The 20,428-nt window shown below is 40.6% G+C and overlaps 1 protein-coding gene across 1 annotated transcript; it reads left to right on the forward strand.

The window, feature by feature from the left end:
* The first annotated feature begins 11,610 nt into the window (after positions 1-11,610).
* Positions 11,611-14,740, forward strand: LOC128735095 (ADP-ribosylation factor-binding protein GGA2). Its single transcript, XM_053829583.1, has 6 exons — positions 11,611-11,725; positions 11,779-11,939; positions 12,004-12,141; positions 12,201-12,675; positions 13,222-13,708; positions 13,761-14,740. Exons 1-6 carry the CDS (start codon positions 11,692-11,694, stop codon positions 14,497-14,499), a joined length of 2,034 nt encoding a protein of 677 aa, XP_053685558.1. The 5' UTR covers positions 11,611-11,691; the 3' UTR covers positions 14,500-14,740.
* Positions 14,741-20,428: the final 5,688 nt, after the last annotated feature.

Consider the following 20,428-nt stretch of genomic DNA (forward strand, 5'->3'; position numbering starts at 1 on the left):
TAGTTCAAACTAATGGACGCACGGGTAAGAGTACCCAACAGAGGAAAAAAATGAGAGGAGTTGCATACAAGAGACGACCGCATATATAGATGACGCAGGACTACGTAAGTGTCTTTGTAGTGATAGTAGCATGTATTCATGCTTGTAATCATTCGATTCTTCATGTATACATGCTACATGCAACATATATACGTTCTACATGCGTTGTATGTAACATTTATCAAAGTAGTAACATTGCATACGTTCAAAGAATGTACATTTGAAAACAATTTAACAAAATCAAGAACACAAACTATTGCTTTCCTGCTACCTTACTGAAATTAAAGATTGTTTTTATTACCCATGGTTCCCCACGTTGAAGGGATTTTACCAATTCAATCCTATTTTATTAACAGCACATCTTTTCACTACACTTCTAATGGAACAGCAAGCATGCGTATTCATACAGTGTCGTATTATAACCGAACACTACAGCTGTAGTACATTTTTCCAACACAGATATCAAATTCGCCGAGGTTTAATCGTCTCGCAGTAAAGAATTTGCGATCTGTTGGGACAATGAACTTGTGTCATTTTTTCTGGCACACTTCCCTAACACACATTGGACTAGGTTTAATCGCGTTCGTAAGAAATTTGTTGGTACGAGGGGGCTTTGTCACTCTTTCTGGCATACTTCCCAAGCAAGGACATCAAAATGGTCTAGGTTTAACCGCGGTGTCAAGAAATCTTGTTGAAATGAGGAAACTTTGTCACTTGTTTTGGCTTACCTCCCAAACACAGATATCAAATTGGTATAGGTTTAGATCATCGTAAAGAATCTTCCAACCAATCACAAAGCGAGAATTCTGGTAAAACATAGGCTCATTATTTTCAATTTTTCAATAGTTCAACATCAAGAATCTATACTTTTCTTCATTTGGGTCAATTCTTAGAAGATTTTCCGATCGATTGGTGTAAGAATATTGAAAATCGATCGGAAAACCGCTGAGCTATTAGCGCTCAAAACCTTTCATTTTTCGTGACGCTCGCATTTTTCGATTTTTTGGAATGATACCCTATCTCAAAACTTGCCGTAAGACGTAGTCCTACGTCAAAAATCACCACCCCTACAAGGAACTTTAGCTTCAACGCCTCATCATACATGACGTTCCACAACACCGGGCCCAGTATGGAACCTTGCGGAACCCCTGCGGTGATTGGAGCGCACTTCTGACCCTCCTCCATGTTGTAGCATAACACACGATTCTGGAAATAATTTTCCAGAATCCTGTACAGCGACACCGGCACTTAGACGTTCCGAAGCGAATTGGCTATGGAGTCCCAGCTCACACTATTAAACGCATTTCTCACGTCGAGCGTGACAATTGCGCAATAGCGGATATCTGTCCTCTTGCGCTGGATTGCCACCTCAGCTATCTTAGTGACACACAAGATGGCATCCACCGTAGAATTGGCTTTTCGGAAGCCGAATTGGTTTCTTGACAGACCGTTTGTACCCTCAGTGTACTGTACGAGTCTGTTAAGGATAACCCTCTCCACCTCCAGCACCTTGCCGGCAGCATCGAGCAGGCAGATCGGCCTATATGACGGGGGGACAGCCGGAGGTTTTCCCGGCTTTGGCAATAGGATCAGGTTCTGTCGCTTCCATCTGTCCGGGAAGTGGCCTGCTTCCAAGCATCTACTCATTACTGCCCCGAATAATTCGGGGACCTCTAGAATAGCCGCTTAAAGCAAAGCAAAGCAAAGCAAAGCCTAGGTGCTACATTCCGTTACCGAAACTTGACCTTCTTTTTTTATACGACTGACTTCGCAGCCAGTTGTTAGAAAGCAGGACAATTGCAGGGCCACTTGCTATGATCCTATTGGCTCTAACAGCCTCTCCCAGTCGAGATTCGAACATACGACGCACAGCCGCTTTTATGACCATATTCGGGATTCCGTCTGGCCTCGGTGCTCAAGGCTCAAGGCATATAATCACGGAAATGCAGAAAATATCGTTTTTTTGGCGATTTGTTACATATTTTGAATTACAACCATGTGTAGTATGCAGGTGTCTGACGGATGCAATCATAGATGCAGGCTTGTTTATAACTTTTTAACCAAATTCTTGTGATTTTCTGGTGGTTTTAATTTTATAATACTTTACATTTAAATTGTTTTACATTAAATTTTTTCTTATCATCTTTGTGTTACTATTTGCATTCTTTTGTTTATTTAGTTTGTTTAAAAACATATTGCTGATTGCAAGAAAAATTCTACGTTCAAGAGTGCGCAATCGCTCCTAAAACTGCTATTTTAGCTTGAATCGTGTCAGTGTCTTCGGCACACTTCTTGCATGGAATATAACGAAAAAGTTTGCCGAAGATACTGAAGTGATTCATTCTAAAATAGCACTTTTATAAGCGATTGCGCACTTTTGAATGCAAAATTTTTCATGCAATCAGCAATACATAGTAGTTACAATTATCAACGTGGAAATATTATTGTTCATTTGAGTTTGTTTATGAGTTATGTGCATCCCTAATATCACTCTTAAAACAAGGTAGCATGCAAGCAATTTCAACAAACAATCTGTTGTATGCTTCTGATTCATATTTGTGTACAAGTAAACGACACAGAATATTTCTGGGATTAAATTTAGATTGTAATAGCAATGTTTGTCTAAAAGCTATTATTTAGCTTTACGGGAAGAGTAAATGTTTATATGTAACAAATCAAAAATAGGATTTTTGCTTTTAGCTCTTATTTAGCTTTTGGGATACAATGTGTACAATAAATATTTTTCAAAAATTGTTTTCAGCGGCTTTGTGAACAATACCTATGGCTGTTGGCATATATGCGTATAATGCATACTTTTAATCATCTAACTTACGTTTTGTGTTTCGCAGTGGGAGATTCGTTGGGAAAGAAGTGCATCAAATTCATTACCGGTAAAAGATGAAGAGGCAATTTCGGAACTGTCAAAACCTGCGGTTTCTGTCTTAATTTTATTAACTGCAACACGGATAAAGCAGCCGCTGCTGAAGTTAAAGCGTCCGAGCAAGGTGGATGACTCGCAACTCAGTTTAATGACCCGGAGCACATTCAGACTAGAGATTGTGTTATTGTGATTTTGGAGTTGATAATTGATAATTAAAATTCAATAAAATCATTCTATAAAACATTAATACAATTAAAATTCATTTAATAGAAACAAAAAAATTTAAATTGTTTTATTCGAAGTATTCTTTTCTACATTAAGAAGGTTACATTTGAATTTATATTGAATGCTTTGCATTTGAAGTAGAAGTATTTTATAATCCTTTGATGATCAATTTGTGAACAACAACCGGTTTGTGAAATATGGACGACACGTCCACATGGACGGTCTTCTTATAACGTGATAAGCAAAATTGATTACACATGTTTTGGAGTCCATTAAATGGTTCGCTTGTTTCCTTTGTGACTTCGGTTATATCGGCCCTGATTTATTGCTCTCCCAAATCTCGCAGCAGGAATTTGAAAATGTTGCATTTTTCGTTCTGGTAACAAACGGGGAAGCACTTGAGAAAGACGATGGCAAACTAGCCCACATTGCAGTCAGTGATATTCCTTCGTTGAATTCGATTTGCCCAAAGCATGCTAATCGATGGCAAATTTATGTTTGCATGTATTTCTTATTATCGGACTATGGTTTCCCAAAAAAATGCTCTTTCGGCTTTTCATTTCATATCATTTCGGGACAGTTTTGATCGGATCCATGTGTTGCGAATCATTTGAACAGCAAATTGGAGGAAAGAGAAGAAACTTATTATAAAGTTTTCATCATTTATCATTTTCAAATTGATAATAATAACGATCATTAGCCTGGAAACCAAATATGTAAATGATATGTGCGCATTAGTTGCATTCTTGGTGTTAATATATACAGTCAGCCAAAAAAGTATTCGGACAGTGGCACATAAATTTTTCTTTAAAAAAAGCAGCACGGTCGATAATTGTAAGCAGTGGGTACCATGCAATATTGTCCGTAGTGTAATCAAAACAGCAGGATTCAGTCCAGATTTGAACCGTTTGAACCCCATTCTACACCCTTTAGAATCTTTTGAGATCATTTCAAAACTATAATGAGAAATCACTCAAGTTGTAATCAAAATGACTTGAACCGTGCTTTTGAGCTGTTGAGCAGAAACATTTGAGACATTGGTTTATTTTATCCCAAACAAATTGAAACAGGTCATCGAGAATGTAGATGTTCCTACAAGTAGTAGTTGTTAAGCGTGAAAGAACAAGAAACAATTTTTGCTTATTAAACGTTTAACCGGCAGCTTTTATTCAGCACATGCAGTATAGCTGCTTGACTGGTAAATGGCTTGGTAATGCGTACCATCGGTGCCTTGTGCACCGGGCATAAAATAGACCCCACAGTGGTTCACAGCCTCTTACCTAGCAACTCCTACCCCAACCTCCTCGTGGTACCAGCCGGGATACGAGCAACCTCGGGTGGAGATCGGGTAACCAACCCCGGTGGAAACCAAGGTCGTATGCTGACAGGGGAGGAGGGCTCCTTCGAGCTACGTTGGCCCTCCGGCGATACTGTGGGGTTGGTTGCGGGCTTTGCAAGCCTGAACCACTAAAAAAACCAAAGCAATGGACTCCGTAAGTAATAATAATAACTCTAATCGGAACAATCGGCAAAGACCCAGGCGACGAAAACGGACTAACGATTGGAAATTAGGAACATGGAACTGTCGGTCTCTAAATTTCCTCGGAAGTACCCACGTGCTTTCTAAAGAAGTGAAGAGCCGCAAGTTCGTAGCGCTGCAGGAGGTATGCTGGAAAGGAACGATGGTACGTACGTATAGAGATGGTCATACCATCTACCAGAGCTGCGGCAATACACACGAGCTGGGCACAGCTTTTATAGTGATAGGCGAGATGCAGAAGCGGGTGATCGGGTGGTGGCCGATCAACCCCCGAATGTGCAGATTAAGAATCAAGGGCCGATTCTTCAATATAAGCATAATTAACGTGCACAGCCCTCACCTCGGAAGTACCGATGATGACAAAGACGAATTCTACGCGCAGTTGGAGCGTGAATACGACCGCTGCCCAAGACATGATGTCAAAATTATCATCGGGGACTGTAATGCTCAGGTTGGTCAGGAGGAGGAATTCAAACCGGTGATTGGACGGTTCAGCGCTCACCCGCAAACGAACGAAAACGGCCTAAGACTTGTCGACTTCGCCGCCTCTAAGAACATGGCCATACGTAGTACCTTCTTCCAGCATAACCTCTACCATCGGTACACCTGGAGATCACCCAACCAGACAGAATCACAAATCGACCACGTTCTGATAGATGGTCGGCACTTTTCAGACATTATCGACGTCAGAACCTATCCGGGCGCTAACATTGATTCGGATCACTACCTAGTGATGGTAAGGATACGTCAAAAACTATCTGTTGTGAACAACATACGATACCGCCGCCCGCCACGGTATAATCTAGCGCGACTGAAGCAACCAGAGGTCGCCGAAAACTACGCGTTATCTCTCGAAACCGCGCTGCCGGAAGAGGGAGAGCTGAATGAAGCCCCTCTTGAAGACTGGTGGAATGCCGTGAAAACAGCCATTAACAGCGTAGCGGAGAACGTCCTAGGCAGTGTGGCACCGAATCGACGTAACGAATGGTTTGACGAGGAATGCCAGCAGATATTGGATGAGAGGAACGCAGCGCGGGTACAAATGCTGCGGAGAGCCACCCGTCAGAATGTGGAGCGATACAAACAGAAGCGGAGGCAGCAAACCCGAGTCTTCAAAGAAAAGAAGCGCTACCAAGAGGAGAAGGAGTGCGAAGAACTCGAACAGCTGTACCGCTTTCACAACACACGGAAGTTCTATCAGAAACTCAACGGATCTCGCAAAGGCTTCGTACCGCGGGCCGAAATGTGCAGAGATAAAGATGGAGGTATCTTGACTGATGACCGTGCGGTGATCGAAAGGTGGAAGCAGCACTACGATGAACACCTGAATGGCGTGCAGGCGGAAGACCATGATAGCGGAGGAAGTGACCACATTGGTGCAGCAAGCGACGAAGATGTGCCACCCCCATCGATAAGGGAAGTTAAAGAAGCCATCCAGCGGCTGAAGAACAACAAAGCAGCGGGAAAGGATGGCATTGGAGCGGAACTTATTAAAATGGGCCCGGACAAGTTGGCCGGCTGTCTGCATCAACTGATTGTCAAGATTTGGGAAACGGAACGACTACCGGAGGAGTGGAAAGACGGGGTTATCTGCCCTATCTACAAGAAAGGTGATAAGCTGGATTGTGAGAACTACCGAGCCATCACTATCCTGAATGCCGCCTACAAAGTGCTGTCCCAAGTCCTCTTTCATCGACTATCGCCAATAGCCAAGAGATTTGTGGGAAGTTACCAGGCCGGCTTCATGGAGGGTCGGTCTACAACAGACCAAATCTTCACCCTGCTGCAGATCCTCCAGAAGTGCCGCGAATTCCGAGTCCCCACGCACCACCTGTTCATCGATTTCAAAGCCGCATATGATAGCGTAAACCGACAAGAGCTATGGAAAATTTTGGACGAAAACGGCTTTCCGGGTAAGCTTACTAGACTTATCATGGCTACGATGGATGGGATCCAGTGCTGTGTGAGAATCTCAGGTGGATTGTCGGACCCATTCGAATCTCGCAGGGGACTTCGACAAGGAGATGGTCTTTCCTGCCTGCTATTCAACATTGCGCTTGAAGGTGTTATAAGGCGAGCGGCGATCGAAATGCGGGGCACGATTTTCAATAAATCCAGTCAATTTATCTGCTTTGCTGACGACGTGGATGCTGTCGGCAGATCATTTGAGGCGGTGGAAGATCAGTACACCAGACTGAAACGCGAAGCAGAGAAGATTGGATTGCAGATAAATACGTCTAAAACGAAGTATATGCTGGCGGGCGGGACCGAGCGCGACAGGGCTCGCTTGGGCAGCACCGTGGTAATCGACGGGGATGAGTTCGAGGTAGTCGACGAGCTCGTATACCTCGGCTCGCTGGCAACAGAGGACAACAATACCAGCCGTGAGATTAAAAGACGTATTATCAGCGGAAGTCGGGCCTACTACGGACTCCACAAACACTTGCGGTCGAACAATCTGAGCCCCCGTACAAAGTGCACACTGTACAAAACGCTAATTAGACCGGTTGTCCTCTACGGGCACGAAACGTGGACATTGCTAGAAGAGGACCTACGAGCACTCGGAGTTTTCGAACGGCGGGTGCTAAGAACCATCTTTGGCGGAGTGCAAGAGAACGGTGTATGGAGGCGAAGAATGAACCACGAGCTCGCGCGTCTCTACGGCGAACCAAGTATTCAGAAAGTGGTTAAAGCTGGACGGATACGTTGGGCAGGACATGTTGCTAGAATGCCGGACAACTATCCTGCAAAAATGGTTTTCGCATCAAATCCGGTAGGAACAAGACGAAGAGGGGCACAGCGAGCGAGGTGGCAAGACCAGGTGGAGCGAGATCTGGCGAGCACTGGGTGCCCGCGGAACTGGAGATCAGTTGCCATGGACCGAAACAGATGGAGAAATTATACTGCGCAGGCCTTGTCATAAGACGTTAGGCCAATTAAGTAAGTAAGTAAGTATAGCTGCTTTTAAAGTATATCTAAATACCTCTGTTCAATGCTTGTACAGCTGGTTTTGGAGAATTAAAACAGCACAGTGCTGGATTTGCGCGTGGAAGATGCGTTTGTATGACTGTTATGCGACCTATAGTAAAACGTTTATTCAGTATAGATCTGCGTATAGATATGTTTATTAAACTTTTAATGAGGACACTAAAGCTACGTTTATTCCACAGCAGTTCAACATTTGGACAACAAAAAGAAAACAAAATATGTAGAAAGTATTTAGTTTACTATGTGGTTTTTTCGTTATTTTTCTGTCCATTTTTTATTCGCAGTATTGGCTATTGCTAAGTATAACTTTATGCATTGAGGTCCAAATCCCCCTCAATCGAATAGTACTAAAGAGAGAGACTCTCTTTATAGTTTATAGCGAAACATGACTTAGTCTATAATAAATTAATCATCGAGCTATTCTTCTTTTGGCTACTCATCTGACTGGACGTGTCTACTTTCTAGATCACAGATCTCCTAAATCTCAAAACATAACAAGTGGCGACGAGTAGACAAAAAAATTAAGTATTCGGATTATCAGTAATTTTTAACAGGCTTTTAAAGTGAAAAGGTGTGAAAAATAGTTTCTCCGTGGCGATATTGACGGTTAAAGTTTGAGCGTGCATAATTGTGACGATTCTGCACTAGTAAAACTAGTATTAGCGCTAGTAAATTAGTATCCTGACGACGGGTTTAATGCTATAGCGGTATCGAGCAGTTAACCCACGAAACATTTGATTAAACATTACAATAACGATTGCCATATTAAAAGTGGTACGTAATCTACGAGTAATCCTTCAATAGAGCACCTCTCGGGCAGTAAGTGGCAAACTAAATCTTGATGTCGCTGCCATCGCTGCTATGTAACTCCAGCACAAAGGAATATTGATAAAGGTACATGGATATTTTTTTATGCGTTTGGCAAACTATTTCTGGAGGGCGCTACCGACAGATTTTACACACAAAAAATCGATTACTTCCTTCGAGCCTGCTAATCTGTTCTCTGTGCAAAAGTTTTAATTGCAATAATTGAATTGATTCACTGCAGCCTGAATAAAGGTGCGCAAGAATAGCGAGTTCTGGAATAATAGGTGATCACACAAGAAAAACGGAATACCAGACTAAGTACAAGTCTAATTTTGCAGCCTAAGTGAATCGGTTATTGGTGTGCATTGAAAAAGTAAAATAAAAGGCATCCGCGGAATCGGTGAGCTGAATAAATCAAAGCGACAGAATAATATCCTACATAGTTTGATTTGCAACGTTTGGTCTTCGTGATGTTCATGTAACGGACGGAGGACCACCCTTTACATCAGCATTTTTATTTAGTTTATGGAACGTCAGGGAATCAAAGTAATGCGAAGTCCACCTTACAATCCCAGCAGCAATGGTCAGGCAGAAAGGATGGTAAGGTTGGCAAAAGATAAGTTTAAGAAATTTATGTTGGAGCCTGAAATGCGATCGATTGATATCAAGGAGCGAATTTCTTATTTCTTAGCAAATTATAGGAACACTACATGGGGTCTCCTACGAAAGGCTGAAAATCGAAAGGCTGAAAACCGAAAGGCTGAAATTTCAAAAGGCTGAAAGCTACGAAAGGCTGAAAATCAAAAGGCTGAATATCACGTAAGACTGAAACATCATAAGGCTGAAAAATATATAAGACTTCGTCTATAAGGTTTGCCAGGGGAAAGCAAAGCAAACAGAACTGTTTTATTCATACGGGCGAGTATGTCATAAAACTTTCCTAAATAAACCTAAATAGAGGTGGTTTCTGCGGGGGGGGGGGGGCTGTCCACAGGCTCAGTGCACAGATTAAGCTTAAATGATACGCTTTCCCTGTTGGACACTATAAAATGTAGTGTAATTATTATTCATAATTTATAAAAAATTATCAAAAATTAATTAAATTTTCTTCGATTTGAGTTAAAATTTTGAAAAATTCAGAAATTTCTGCCTTTAGCATTACATACACATTGTTTATTCAAAGTTTCAGCCATTCGTTATTCAGCCTTTCGAACATTCAGCCTTATGAGATTTCAGCCTTTTGTCCATTCAGCCTTATGTAGGCGTTACTTAGTTTTCAGCCTTTCGAATTTCAGCCTTTCGTGTTTCAGCCTTATGATTTTCAGCTTTATGTTGCTAACCCCCTACATGTTCAGATGAAAAATTTCCGTCAGAAAAAGTGTTTTGTTATAAACCGAAAACATTAATGGATCTCATACATCCGAGGAAACGATACACAGATTTTCTCTTTTCCGAAGAAAAACGAAAACCTTTAATAGTGGACAGCAGTACGCCATCCCAGGATCCATTTGATAAGTTAGCTTTAGAGGATACCCAGGTAACCAATAAGCATTTCCAATGCAATTTAAATGCAAGCCAATAAGCATTTAAGTTGCCTTAAAAGCTACTTGAATGCTATTTTGGCAAAATATGCGGCTACTTTACTGCCAGCCCTCTTCTAGTGCTGACAATGCTTATTTGCAGCTCGTTGATGATGATGATGATGATGATGATGATGATGATGGTCCCACCTCATACCCCTACAACGGTTTGAGCGGGACGATTTATCTAATTAAGATATTTATGATATAACAATGTAGCCAGGTGATAAAAACAAATAGCGAACTGGCTTCTAATACAGACATATCAAACTTTCAAGTGAATATCAAAATTTCAAAAAATGTCCAAGGCTAGTCCAAAACGTTTCCAACCCGAAAATTATCTGGACTTGATTAGGAATCGAACCTAATATTTTGAGCTACAGCTAGTCAGAATTGGTTCTAGATAACGATCTAGAACTACGAGGGAGATCCTGCAGTCTTTTGGTACTCGGTACCGCCGTGAGCGATGGTATACGAGTTCCAAAGTCCACAAGCGAACCCAAGCCTGTCCAGCTGCTGCTCCGAACCCTTTGTTCAGGACTTTAACCTGATCATTCAATTTCAAGATTATCTATGTCTGTTCTCGCGCGCGTGGCTCAAACATGTGTAGTCTGCTCTATTACTTTTTTAAATTAATAATAATAACAATTTTAAATCCATCATCATCAGTGAACATGATAACTTAATATATCCAAAAAATATACAAAAATTAAAAAATATACAATCTTCTTGAATCAATACAAAAAATAAATCAAATTACGTCTATAAAGTAGCTTTAATGTGTAAAATGCATAGCCTTTTGAATTCTGCCATTGTTGCTGCACGTTTTATTTGTCGCGGCATCGAATTAAAAAAGTTAATTCCTTTGTACAACAGAGAGTTCTGTGATCTTCCAAACAAAAAATGTGGTGTTCTCGCATCTTCCGCGTTTCTAGTGTTGTACGTATGCAAATCACTTCCCCTTTCAATTCGATCACACAAATATCGAGGCAGCATTCCATTAAGAATTTTATAAACTTATTGACGTTACCGACAAGAAGAATTTAAATAGAATTGTGGCTGCCAATTTACAACAGTTATGCAGTCAAAAGGCTGATAAACAGCAACCTACAGTATAAAACGCCAGGGATGCTAATAAACGATTGATTTACTGCTTATACTAATGCTTATTGGTTACCTGGGTAGATTCTTATATAAGAATAGCGATAAACAAAGACTCGAAAAATGGATTGATGCGCAGTTTGTAAAACGAATTTCTACTCATGTGTTTCAAATATCTATTGGCAGGAACACCTTCAACGCTCACCGAAATCAACCGGCAGAATGTCTGGCAGAAAAAGTTTTTCGCTGCCAGATTTTAGTTCGATTTCTACCGGACGCGCCAAAGTGGGTTTTTGTCGTCACTCTGCTTGCAGCCACACTAGTTTCTAGATAACATCAAAAACATCTGGCATCTCTGCATATGACAGCAAAATCGAATTTGCAGTATTGCAGTTGCACTGGGCAGTGCATTGAAAGGATAGGAAAAGAACAAAAGAAAACATCAATTTTAGCAAAGTATTGTGTCTTGCTGAGCATTTTACGCAATTTAAATTGTTTTTACTGTATAAATTACGTACTTTTTCGTAGCAATGGATCCATTAGCTGCTCTTGATAGTTATTTGCGTAAGTATCAGTTATGATAATTAGATTTTTTGCAAATCTCCGTTACACTGTAGGGAAAGCGGTTAATCCTAATAATGACGATCTGGATATTTCGGCACTTGATCAATTTTGTCTTACATTGAAAAAGGATCCAAAATTGATGATCAATGGCACTAAATTACTGGCGGAGCGAATCCAATCAGGTAACACTAAGGAAGTGCTCCTTGCACTGGAGGTAAAACATTAGCAAGCAATTTTATGATTTTGTCAAGCTAGCCTGACGATAAACCGGTTTGTAGGCTCTGGAAGAATGCATGGAAACTTGTGGAAAAGAGTTTCAATCGGAAATCAATAAGTTTCGATTTCTAAATGAACTGATTAAGTTAGTGTCGAAAAAGTACAATGGAGATAAAACACCGAAGGAGGTCTCCGACAGGGTATTTTTGAAATCATATTTTGTTTTTGCGCATGCAATAAGACTTGATTTGATTTCCAGATTCTAAATGTTCTGCTGACATGGACGAATAAATATGATAACTGTATTAAAATACAGGAAGCATACCATTTGCTTAAGACACAAGGAATTGAGCATCACCCACAGCAGAATGTTGTTGTGAAGAGTACGCCTAAGAATGCTTCGCGAAGTAGTTTGGATGAAAAGGAATTTTGGAAATTACGAGAGCTGATCCAAAGTTCTAAGCAAGAGGATCGCGATAAAGCTAATCTGTTGATTCAAAATTTCTATCGTGATGATGAGCGACGAACGCAGATGAAAAATCGAAGACTAGCTGAACTTCAGAAGGTAGAGGAAAATACCAAACTGCTAGATGAAATGCTTTCCCAGTACCGTCCGGGAGAAAGTTCCGAGGAAGAGTTAGCAATTATTAGGGAAATTTTTGAAGCATGCGAAGGAATGCATCCAACGATTATTCGTCTAGCAGAGGAAACGCAGCAGAGTGAGGGCATGTTGGGTGAGCATTTACTTTAAATTCACTGGTTTTTTCTTCCTCAAACAAGCCTACACAAAATTTGAAAATTTCAATTTGGCGCTGTTCGGATTTTGTTTACTCACGAACTATTATAAAGGCTGTGTCGTTACCTCTCACTTATAAATTACTCACTAACGTTCTTACCTTACATATTGTCTATATGCTATGCAATGCAGATCTGTCTAACGCAAACGGAGTAAGGCATCTAGCAAAATTCTGGAGTTTAGCTCGCGAATTTGGTTAGTAGTATGAATTACCAGCAAGGCTTATTGACTTGCATATTTTCCGTTGTTTTAAATTTCTAATTGGCAATGCTTGTTATTTGTTTTGTTAGTGGTCTTTTCACTCTAATTGCGAGAAGTAAAGTTCTGATTTATACTTATTTCAAGATTCTATGGCATTGTAAGAATGTTCAGGTTTTATGAGTGGCTTATATTATGATTTGGATTATTATAGGATAAGCAGTTTCCCACAAAGGGTCAGTTTTGCTTGTCGAAAATTATTATTTTCTCATCTGTTATGTTGTAGAAAAAATCTTCGAAGTCAATGATGCTTTGACCCTAGTGCTGGATAAATATCGGCAGTTTCAATTGGATTCAAATCAGCATCGGTGCAAAAATTTTGTACCAAATTCCACAACAGCTCCATCAACATCGCCGTCTGGTACATCATATACACCAAATATTGTTGGATCGGACCCCTTAGACACATTCTTTGACATTTCTACGATTCCATCAAATAGTGATCCAGCGCGAAGCACGTTTGACGATCTGAGCGAAATTTTCTCATCAACCATCAGTACTGACGACCCAGCAAAACAATGCGCAGCTTCAGCGAGCTCTTCAGTTTCTGTTGTTAATACTGACACTATATTGACTCCGTTGGTGGTCAGCAACGGTACAACATTAGGCGCAAGAGGGCGCATTGGTATGAACCCAAACAACGTCGACAGATATAGAAATATACAGAATTTCATCAACACGAATACTAATGTTAATAATGCCAATCCTTCAAGGTAAAAACATAATTTTCACAACAACATTTTAAACTTAGTATTTGTTTCGCAGAATTCTTCCAAGCGCTGATACGGATGCCATGAACAGGCTCAGAAACGCTGATACTCAGTCTACAAAATTGGATACAACTCCAAGCACTGGAAAGGCCTTATCGGAATTAGATTCCTTAGTAAATGGAATTAAGTCAACACTTTTGACGCAAAGCGGTTCAGCTGCAGAATCTGAGGATACACCTCCATTGGATCAAGATCATTCGAGCGAAGAGGATGACATTTTACTTAATCCCGTCGCTCCTCCGCCAGTAGATAGTAGGCCTAAAACTAAAGTTGAAGATCCTGTATCAGAAAAGCCACAGTTTAAATCGCTAGCAGAAATCGTAATTGATCTGGACAATATTCAACCAAGCCGGGAACCGTCGCGTACCGTTTGGGATGACAAGGAAGGCCTTCAAATTATACTAAATTTTACTAAAGACCGTCCACGAGAGGATGTGTCTGTGATAGTTATATCTACTATTAATCAGGGCCGAGAAATCATTCCAAGTTTCCACTTCGATGCTAGCGTTCGGAAGCCCTGTAAACTGCGTCTATTGCCAGCCTCCGGTAACAGTCTTCCCGGTACTAAACCATTCCGACCTCCGGCGGACGGAATTACCCAAGTATTGCTGCTAGCGAATCCTCTGGAAGAACCGGTAGACCTAACATGCATTCTAACATACTGCGTGGGTGATGATCCAGACCCGATTAAAGAATCTATCGTAATGAAAGCAGTTCCGGTAATAAAAGAATAATCCTTAATATAATTTCGCTCTCACCGATACGGAGAAGAGACAGCTTTTGACGCTTTTGCATAAATCCACGAGAATAGTTCAAATCATCCAATGATTTAACTGACCAGTACTAGAAAGACACACCAGTGAAGAAACACGACAGCCGATACTAGCAATTAACTTTGGTTATTATTTGATTGGACTGTTGTACTCTAATAGTTTTATGTTACAATGACGCAAAGAGTAATTATTCATGTATAAATTATATCGGCAGCATCTGAATGTTTTATTCATGGTTCTTAAACTGTGCACATTCGAAATTCTCATTGAGATGAATAATTTCTAAAAGGAGGGTATTTGTTGGACATGTCGGTAGCGTCCAATAACCTTCGAGATGCGATTCAGGTCTAACAATCCAGTTGCATGTTCAAATCTCGGCTAGGCGGTGCTTCTGGAGTTAGTAGACTTGCTGCACCAGTCCCGTATTTTTCCTGTATTCTAATAACCGGCTGTAAAGTCAGTCGATTAAGAACGGTCAAGTCTTAAAGACGTTTATACCCAAAGTTTTGCTTGCTCCAATGAAAAGCATAAATTTGGTTTCTACAATTAAACCTAATGTAAAACCAGTTTAAACGCCCGCTCGCCGGATCACACCTTCAATAGCGATATTGAATGACATATAGGACAGTCTATTCCCTTGCCGTAAACCTCTGCGCGATTCGAAAAGGCTTGAGAGTGTCCCCGAAACGCGCACGTAGCACATCACTCGTTCCAGAGTTCAACCGCGACAGTTTGTCCGGAAAACCGTACTCGTGCCTTATCTGCCATAGCTGTTCGCGTTCAACGGTATCGTATGCTGCTCTGAAATCCACGAAAATATGATGCGTGGGCACGTTGTACTCTCGACATTTCTGAAGGATTTGTCGGAGACTAAAAATTTGATCCGTAGTAGCACGGGCCCGCCTGATACTGCCCTACGAATTCTCTTACTATTGGGGATAGACGACGCAACAAAATCTGGGAGAGCACCTTGTAGGCGGCGTTGACCAGCGTAATGCCAATTTCCTTTCCTATATTTGTTTAAACTTGTATTTTATGTTTGGAGATGCAGTAGAACTATCCATGGAATACTATCGATCATTTCCGGGAATGTGCGTCTTCGAAAGAGGGAAGTAACTTTCGTTGTTCAAAACAAAGCATTTTCCGGAATAATTTTTTATCAACCGGCGGCATTGGGATTTCAGCGTCGAAATCTGTTCCTCAGTCCATTCCAGGGATCTTGTCTTCTTTCGGCACATTATTCCGACTCTTTTCAATGTTTTGTAGATGTACTGGTGGGAACAGTTGAACTTTTTTGCAATATCCCCTTCGCTCACGAAAACCTCCTTGCTGTTAAAGGCACGAGAAAGAGAACGAAGTCCTTCTGCGTCCATAATTTTGACTGGTCTTCCACTACCTTGTTTGCGAGTAGTTGTTGGGGATCTCAGGATATGGTAAATAGTTGAGAAAAACCGGGCCTCGATGATAATATGGAAAAACCGGCCTTCGATGAGAATATGGTCTCCATATAGAATATCTCCAGGTGGCTTTGTCAATATCTTATGAAAAATAAATGCTTCTATCCACCAAATCTCGGAAAACTGCAAAGTTAATGCATCGCTGGCTGTTATCGTTCGTGTCGGTGTGCAGGCTATGGGCGAGGGGTAAGACACTTCATAATATTATCATATATATTAATATATTAGGCCCTATTAAAGACCTATAAATGTATATCTTTATAGGGCTTTAGGTTATATTAGGGTGGGGAACGCTATATATATATTAAGGTTGAAAAAATATTTCCATAGGAAAAAGTAATATCATTTTCAACAGTGTCTTGCCCCTCGGCTATGGGGCCCGATCACCGGTCTATTCATTGCATCCCTACTAACCTAGGCGTTCATATCCCCGATAACGATCTTGATGTCCCTTGGCGAGCAGCTGTCGTATGTTAACTCCAGCTGCACATAAAACGCTTCCTCCTCTTCGTCGGGTCCCCCTTCGTAGGGACAATGCACGTTTATGATGGTGTAGTTGAAGAAACGGCCTTTTGTCTTCAACATGCACATACTCGTTAATCGCTTTACAGTCGTGCAGTACGCGATCCTGCATTCTGTCCGTCACTATGGAGCCCGTTTCCAGCTTGTTAGTCGCTCCATCGCTCTGGTAAAATTGAGCTTTACCGCCACGGATCCTCCACACTTTCTCGCTTTTGCGTCAGATCTCCTGCAGTGCCACGATACCGGGGTTTCGGGGTTCTAACTGGTCGAGCAGCACCCTGTCGCCCATTGGCGGAACTAGCGCTCATTTCTAGGGGCGGCTATGGCCCCAGACATTTTTTTAGACCATTTATTTTGGTCGGCCAAGTCCCTTTTTCTAGGGGGGGAGGGCTAAATCTCTCCTACGGGGGGCTTAGCCCCCACTAGCCCCCACCCACGAAATTTAGCGATCCGCAGTTTCAGATACTAAGTTTCCATTTCATGTCCCTATTTCGTCGCCTTTGTCCATGCCGAATGTTCCGAGTAGAATTTCCTTGATTGTTTGTAGTGAGTTAGATTTAGATAGACAGCCGCACTGAAGCTGCGCTACCGAGTCTTATAATGGGGCTGCCATCTTATAATGCCGAGACAACACTGTGCCTCCATCCCTTTCGCTATATGACTTTAGTTTCCACGAGGAGGTAGGGGTAGGAGTTGCAGGAAAAGTGACTAAGGACCACAATGGGGTCTATTTTACGCATTATCCAGCCATTCACCAACCAATTAATCGTTACGCTAATCGAAAAAAAACCTCTTCACGCTTTCTCGTAGAGGCAAACTCCTAAGAGCCATGCAAATGAACCTACTTTGGATGAGTTCGATTCTTAAGATGCAGGTAATGCGCAATAAAAAGGTATTAGGGTTTTGCAAATAATACGTAGGCGGTGACCGTTGAACGTAAGTTTGGAGTCGAGTAAGATGCCGAGGTTGTTAATCTGATCAACTCTCCGGAGGGCATTTCCGTTAATATGGTAGTAAAACACAATCGGGCTTTGAATGGGATGGAACGCGATTATCTCAGTGGAGTGAAATGCATACAACCTGCTGACACCTCGTTAGCGCTGCTGGTAAGTAGCCAGCAAAGTAATCGACGATCATGTGCAAACAAACAGTAAACAAGGGAACTTATGACAACCCATGAAATTACAGCGTACCTACTGCAGAAAGCAGTTCCATATCTTGTGTTGAGCTTGCGGAGTTTCCTTAAAGTTTTGATCCGTGCTTATACGTTTACTCAGGGCAACCACCGAGAACCGTTCAAAACATGTCATAGTAAGTGCGACTGACTTATTAATATTAATTATTCATTGGTCTGATCCAGCAACAGCCGACAGGGGTGCAAACGAATATGCCAATCAATCATGATCCTACGTTATCAACGGACAGCCATCGTACTAGCTATTTTGCATAATTAACACACCCACATCAGCGGTCTACTTGATCATGCTAGCACGATCGTTCTTATGCAGTTAGTGCACATAAAATGGAGGTGTAAACTCGACAATTAATTTTACTACCGCATGAATAGTTTAATTGTAAAAGGCACATGAAAAAGAAAATGACATTAAACAGACAAAATCTGAATGTAAACCTGTTCGTGGCAAGTTTCATAGGTTTGGGCGGCTGGCACTTACCATGTGCACCAGCAGACTAGCAATAAATTCGAATTTCTTGTAGCATCACTCGTTGCTTGCTGGCGTGCCAGCTTGTAGCGTGGTAGCCTACGTCGAACAAGTGCTAAATGTTGCAGTCACGTCACATAGATCCATGCGGCAATTCACGTTGCATGACACATTCGTTTGTAACAAACTAGTAAATAGATAAATCATACATAAAGGCAATCACAGGTAAGCAGGAAAAAACTGCACCAGATTTTTCACCTGATTCTTATATGAGTTTAGAGGAAAGTTTTCCGTTTTATTCTGCTACTAAATTTCAACTAAAACCTACACATTATTCACATCAAGGATAATTACAAAATTTCACAATACTATAATTACACTCCAACTATAACATATAGAGAATACGCAAATATTCCGCAGATACGTATATTTCGACTTTAACTTACAGCCTTCTTCAGTGCTTTGACACTTTGATTCTTATAGTTTTTAGTTCACTGAATTCAGAAAAAAATAATAAAAATTGCCAGTTTTCTTGTTAAATAATCTTGAAATTTGGTTTTAGACATAGCATTAGCATTAGCATATGAGAATGCACACATTGTAGATGGCTATATAATCGCATTATATACCTGGCTACGTTCAAACGGGGAAGTGAGTAGGAATGTTAGTAAAAGCATCTAATTTTGAAAGTGTAGGGAACCCATACTACTTTCATAGATGTTACAGGGAAACAGAGTATATCGTGTTAGTAGGGCAAGGTGAATAATAAGGATCATGAGGATTCAATAATAAAGCATAATTTTATTTTTCGTTCTGATATCCATGTGATTTATTTAAACTTATTACGACCAAAGTTTTCATTGTACAGTAGGAGGTACTTGAGCTAAAACGAAACAAACAATTAAAATAACATACTAGGCTTACCTGCTACCAAGTCCTTGTGGTTCAGCCGTCTGTCCAAAATCTCAGTTTTGAGATCAGGCAACTGGGAACCACGCGGCATCACATCTCCTAGCTTAGCTACTCAATAGAGTATTACCGGGTATGGCCGCGTGGAGGTGCTAGGTAGGTGCTTGGGCTGGCAAAAGCTATGTTGGTCGCTTTCTCGTTTGCCTTCCTCATTTCATACCCTCTTCAAATTTGGTTTTAGACATATAGCAGAAATGCTGCCATGAGGTAGTTTATATAAAAATACTATTTTTTCACCACAATATTGTTTATCAATGCCTCACATCCTCTCATGTTTTGCTGGTAAGTGATGATGAAAACATGGAGAATATTACAGTGGACTCTCGGAAAAGTTAATCGATTGGGGATTGGGTAATTAACTTTTCCGATTTATTATGTAGGGAAGGGAATATGTAGCAAGATCTTTACAAAATAATACTAGTCCCTTTCAGCAAGTTCAAAATAATCTGCTATATGTCTACTAGTTTGCTTTGTTTTTTCATAGTCTACGTTTTGATAATGTTCGCGCGTATTTTCTGTTTCATCTGTTCCCCTTTTTCATTTAAATTTAATCTGAGTTTACGCTTTTATTTGTATGTTAAGAAAAATTTTGAAGTAACCATGTGCTCGTATCGAACTATAATTGCAACTGTCCGGTACAAGAGTTTAATTTAATCCCTGCTGTAATGCAACTCTATATGAAACGGTGGTGACACGCGTATGTAAACGAATATTTGGACAACCAGTAAATTCAAACTCTCTGACAAGTTAAGCAAAAAATTAACTTTTTAGGGTGTCGCATGAGAGCGAATAAGCACTGAATTTTTCTGAACAACTAACTTTTCAGACAGTGAACTTTTCCGAGAGTACACTGTATTTTAAAGCAGAGTTGGTGCGCTCAAATACGCTCATTCCACGTTACTGCCTTTTAGAAGCAAATTCGATAAAAGTTATGTGTGAAACATTTGTAGAGCTGAATGTAACCTACAATCTTTCTGAAATGAGTACTGCATTATTTTTTGGCACATTTTTTAATTTCGTTATAACTTTAGTTTTACTTTGTCAAATAGTTTGAAGGTTCTAACTTGCAATTAAAACTAATACCTACCTACAATTTGACAAAAATAACAATAACCAATAATCTCGTTTGTAGAATATGTAAGTAATCGTTGTGGAGTTTTCGAATTCGAATGAAAATTTTACATTACATTAATATTAAAAATTTAAAATGAAAATTTTTGAACTCAATTTATTTCCTGCCGTAAAGAGTAAATGTTCATTACAAAATTATAAAAAGTATTA

This window comes from Sabethes cyaneus, chromosome 2, assembly GCF_943734655.1.
Source record: "Sabethes cyaneus chromosome 2, idSabCyanKW18_F2, whole genome shotgun sequence".
NCBI classification, from domain to species: Eukaryota; Metazoa; Arthropoda; class Insecta; order Diptera; family Culicidae; genus Sabethes; species Sabethes cyaneus.

Bases quoted from the DNA above. Each gene is read 5' to 3' on its own strand.
- LOC128735095 (XM_053829583.1), top strand. From the start codon at position 11,692: ATGGATCCATTAGCTGCTCTTGATAGTTATTTGC. The intron at 11,940-12,003 runs GTAAAACATTAG...ACCGGTTTGTAG, and splicing joins AAGTGCTCCTTGCACTGGAG to GCTCTGGAAGAATGCATGGA. The intron at 12,676-13,221 runs GTGAGCATTTAC...GTTATGTTGTAG, and splicing joins GCAGAGTGAGGGCATGTTGG to AAAAAATCTTCGAAGTCAAT.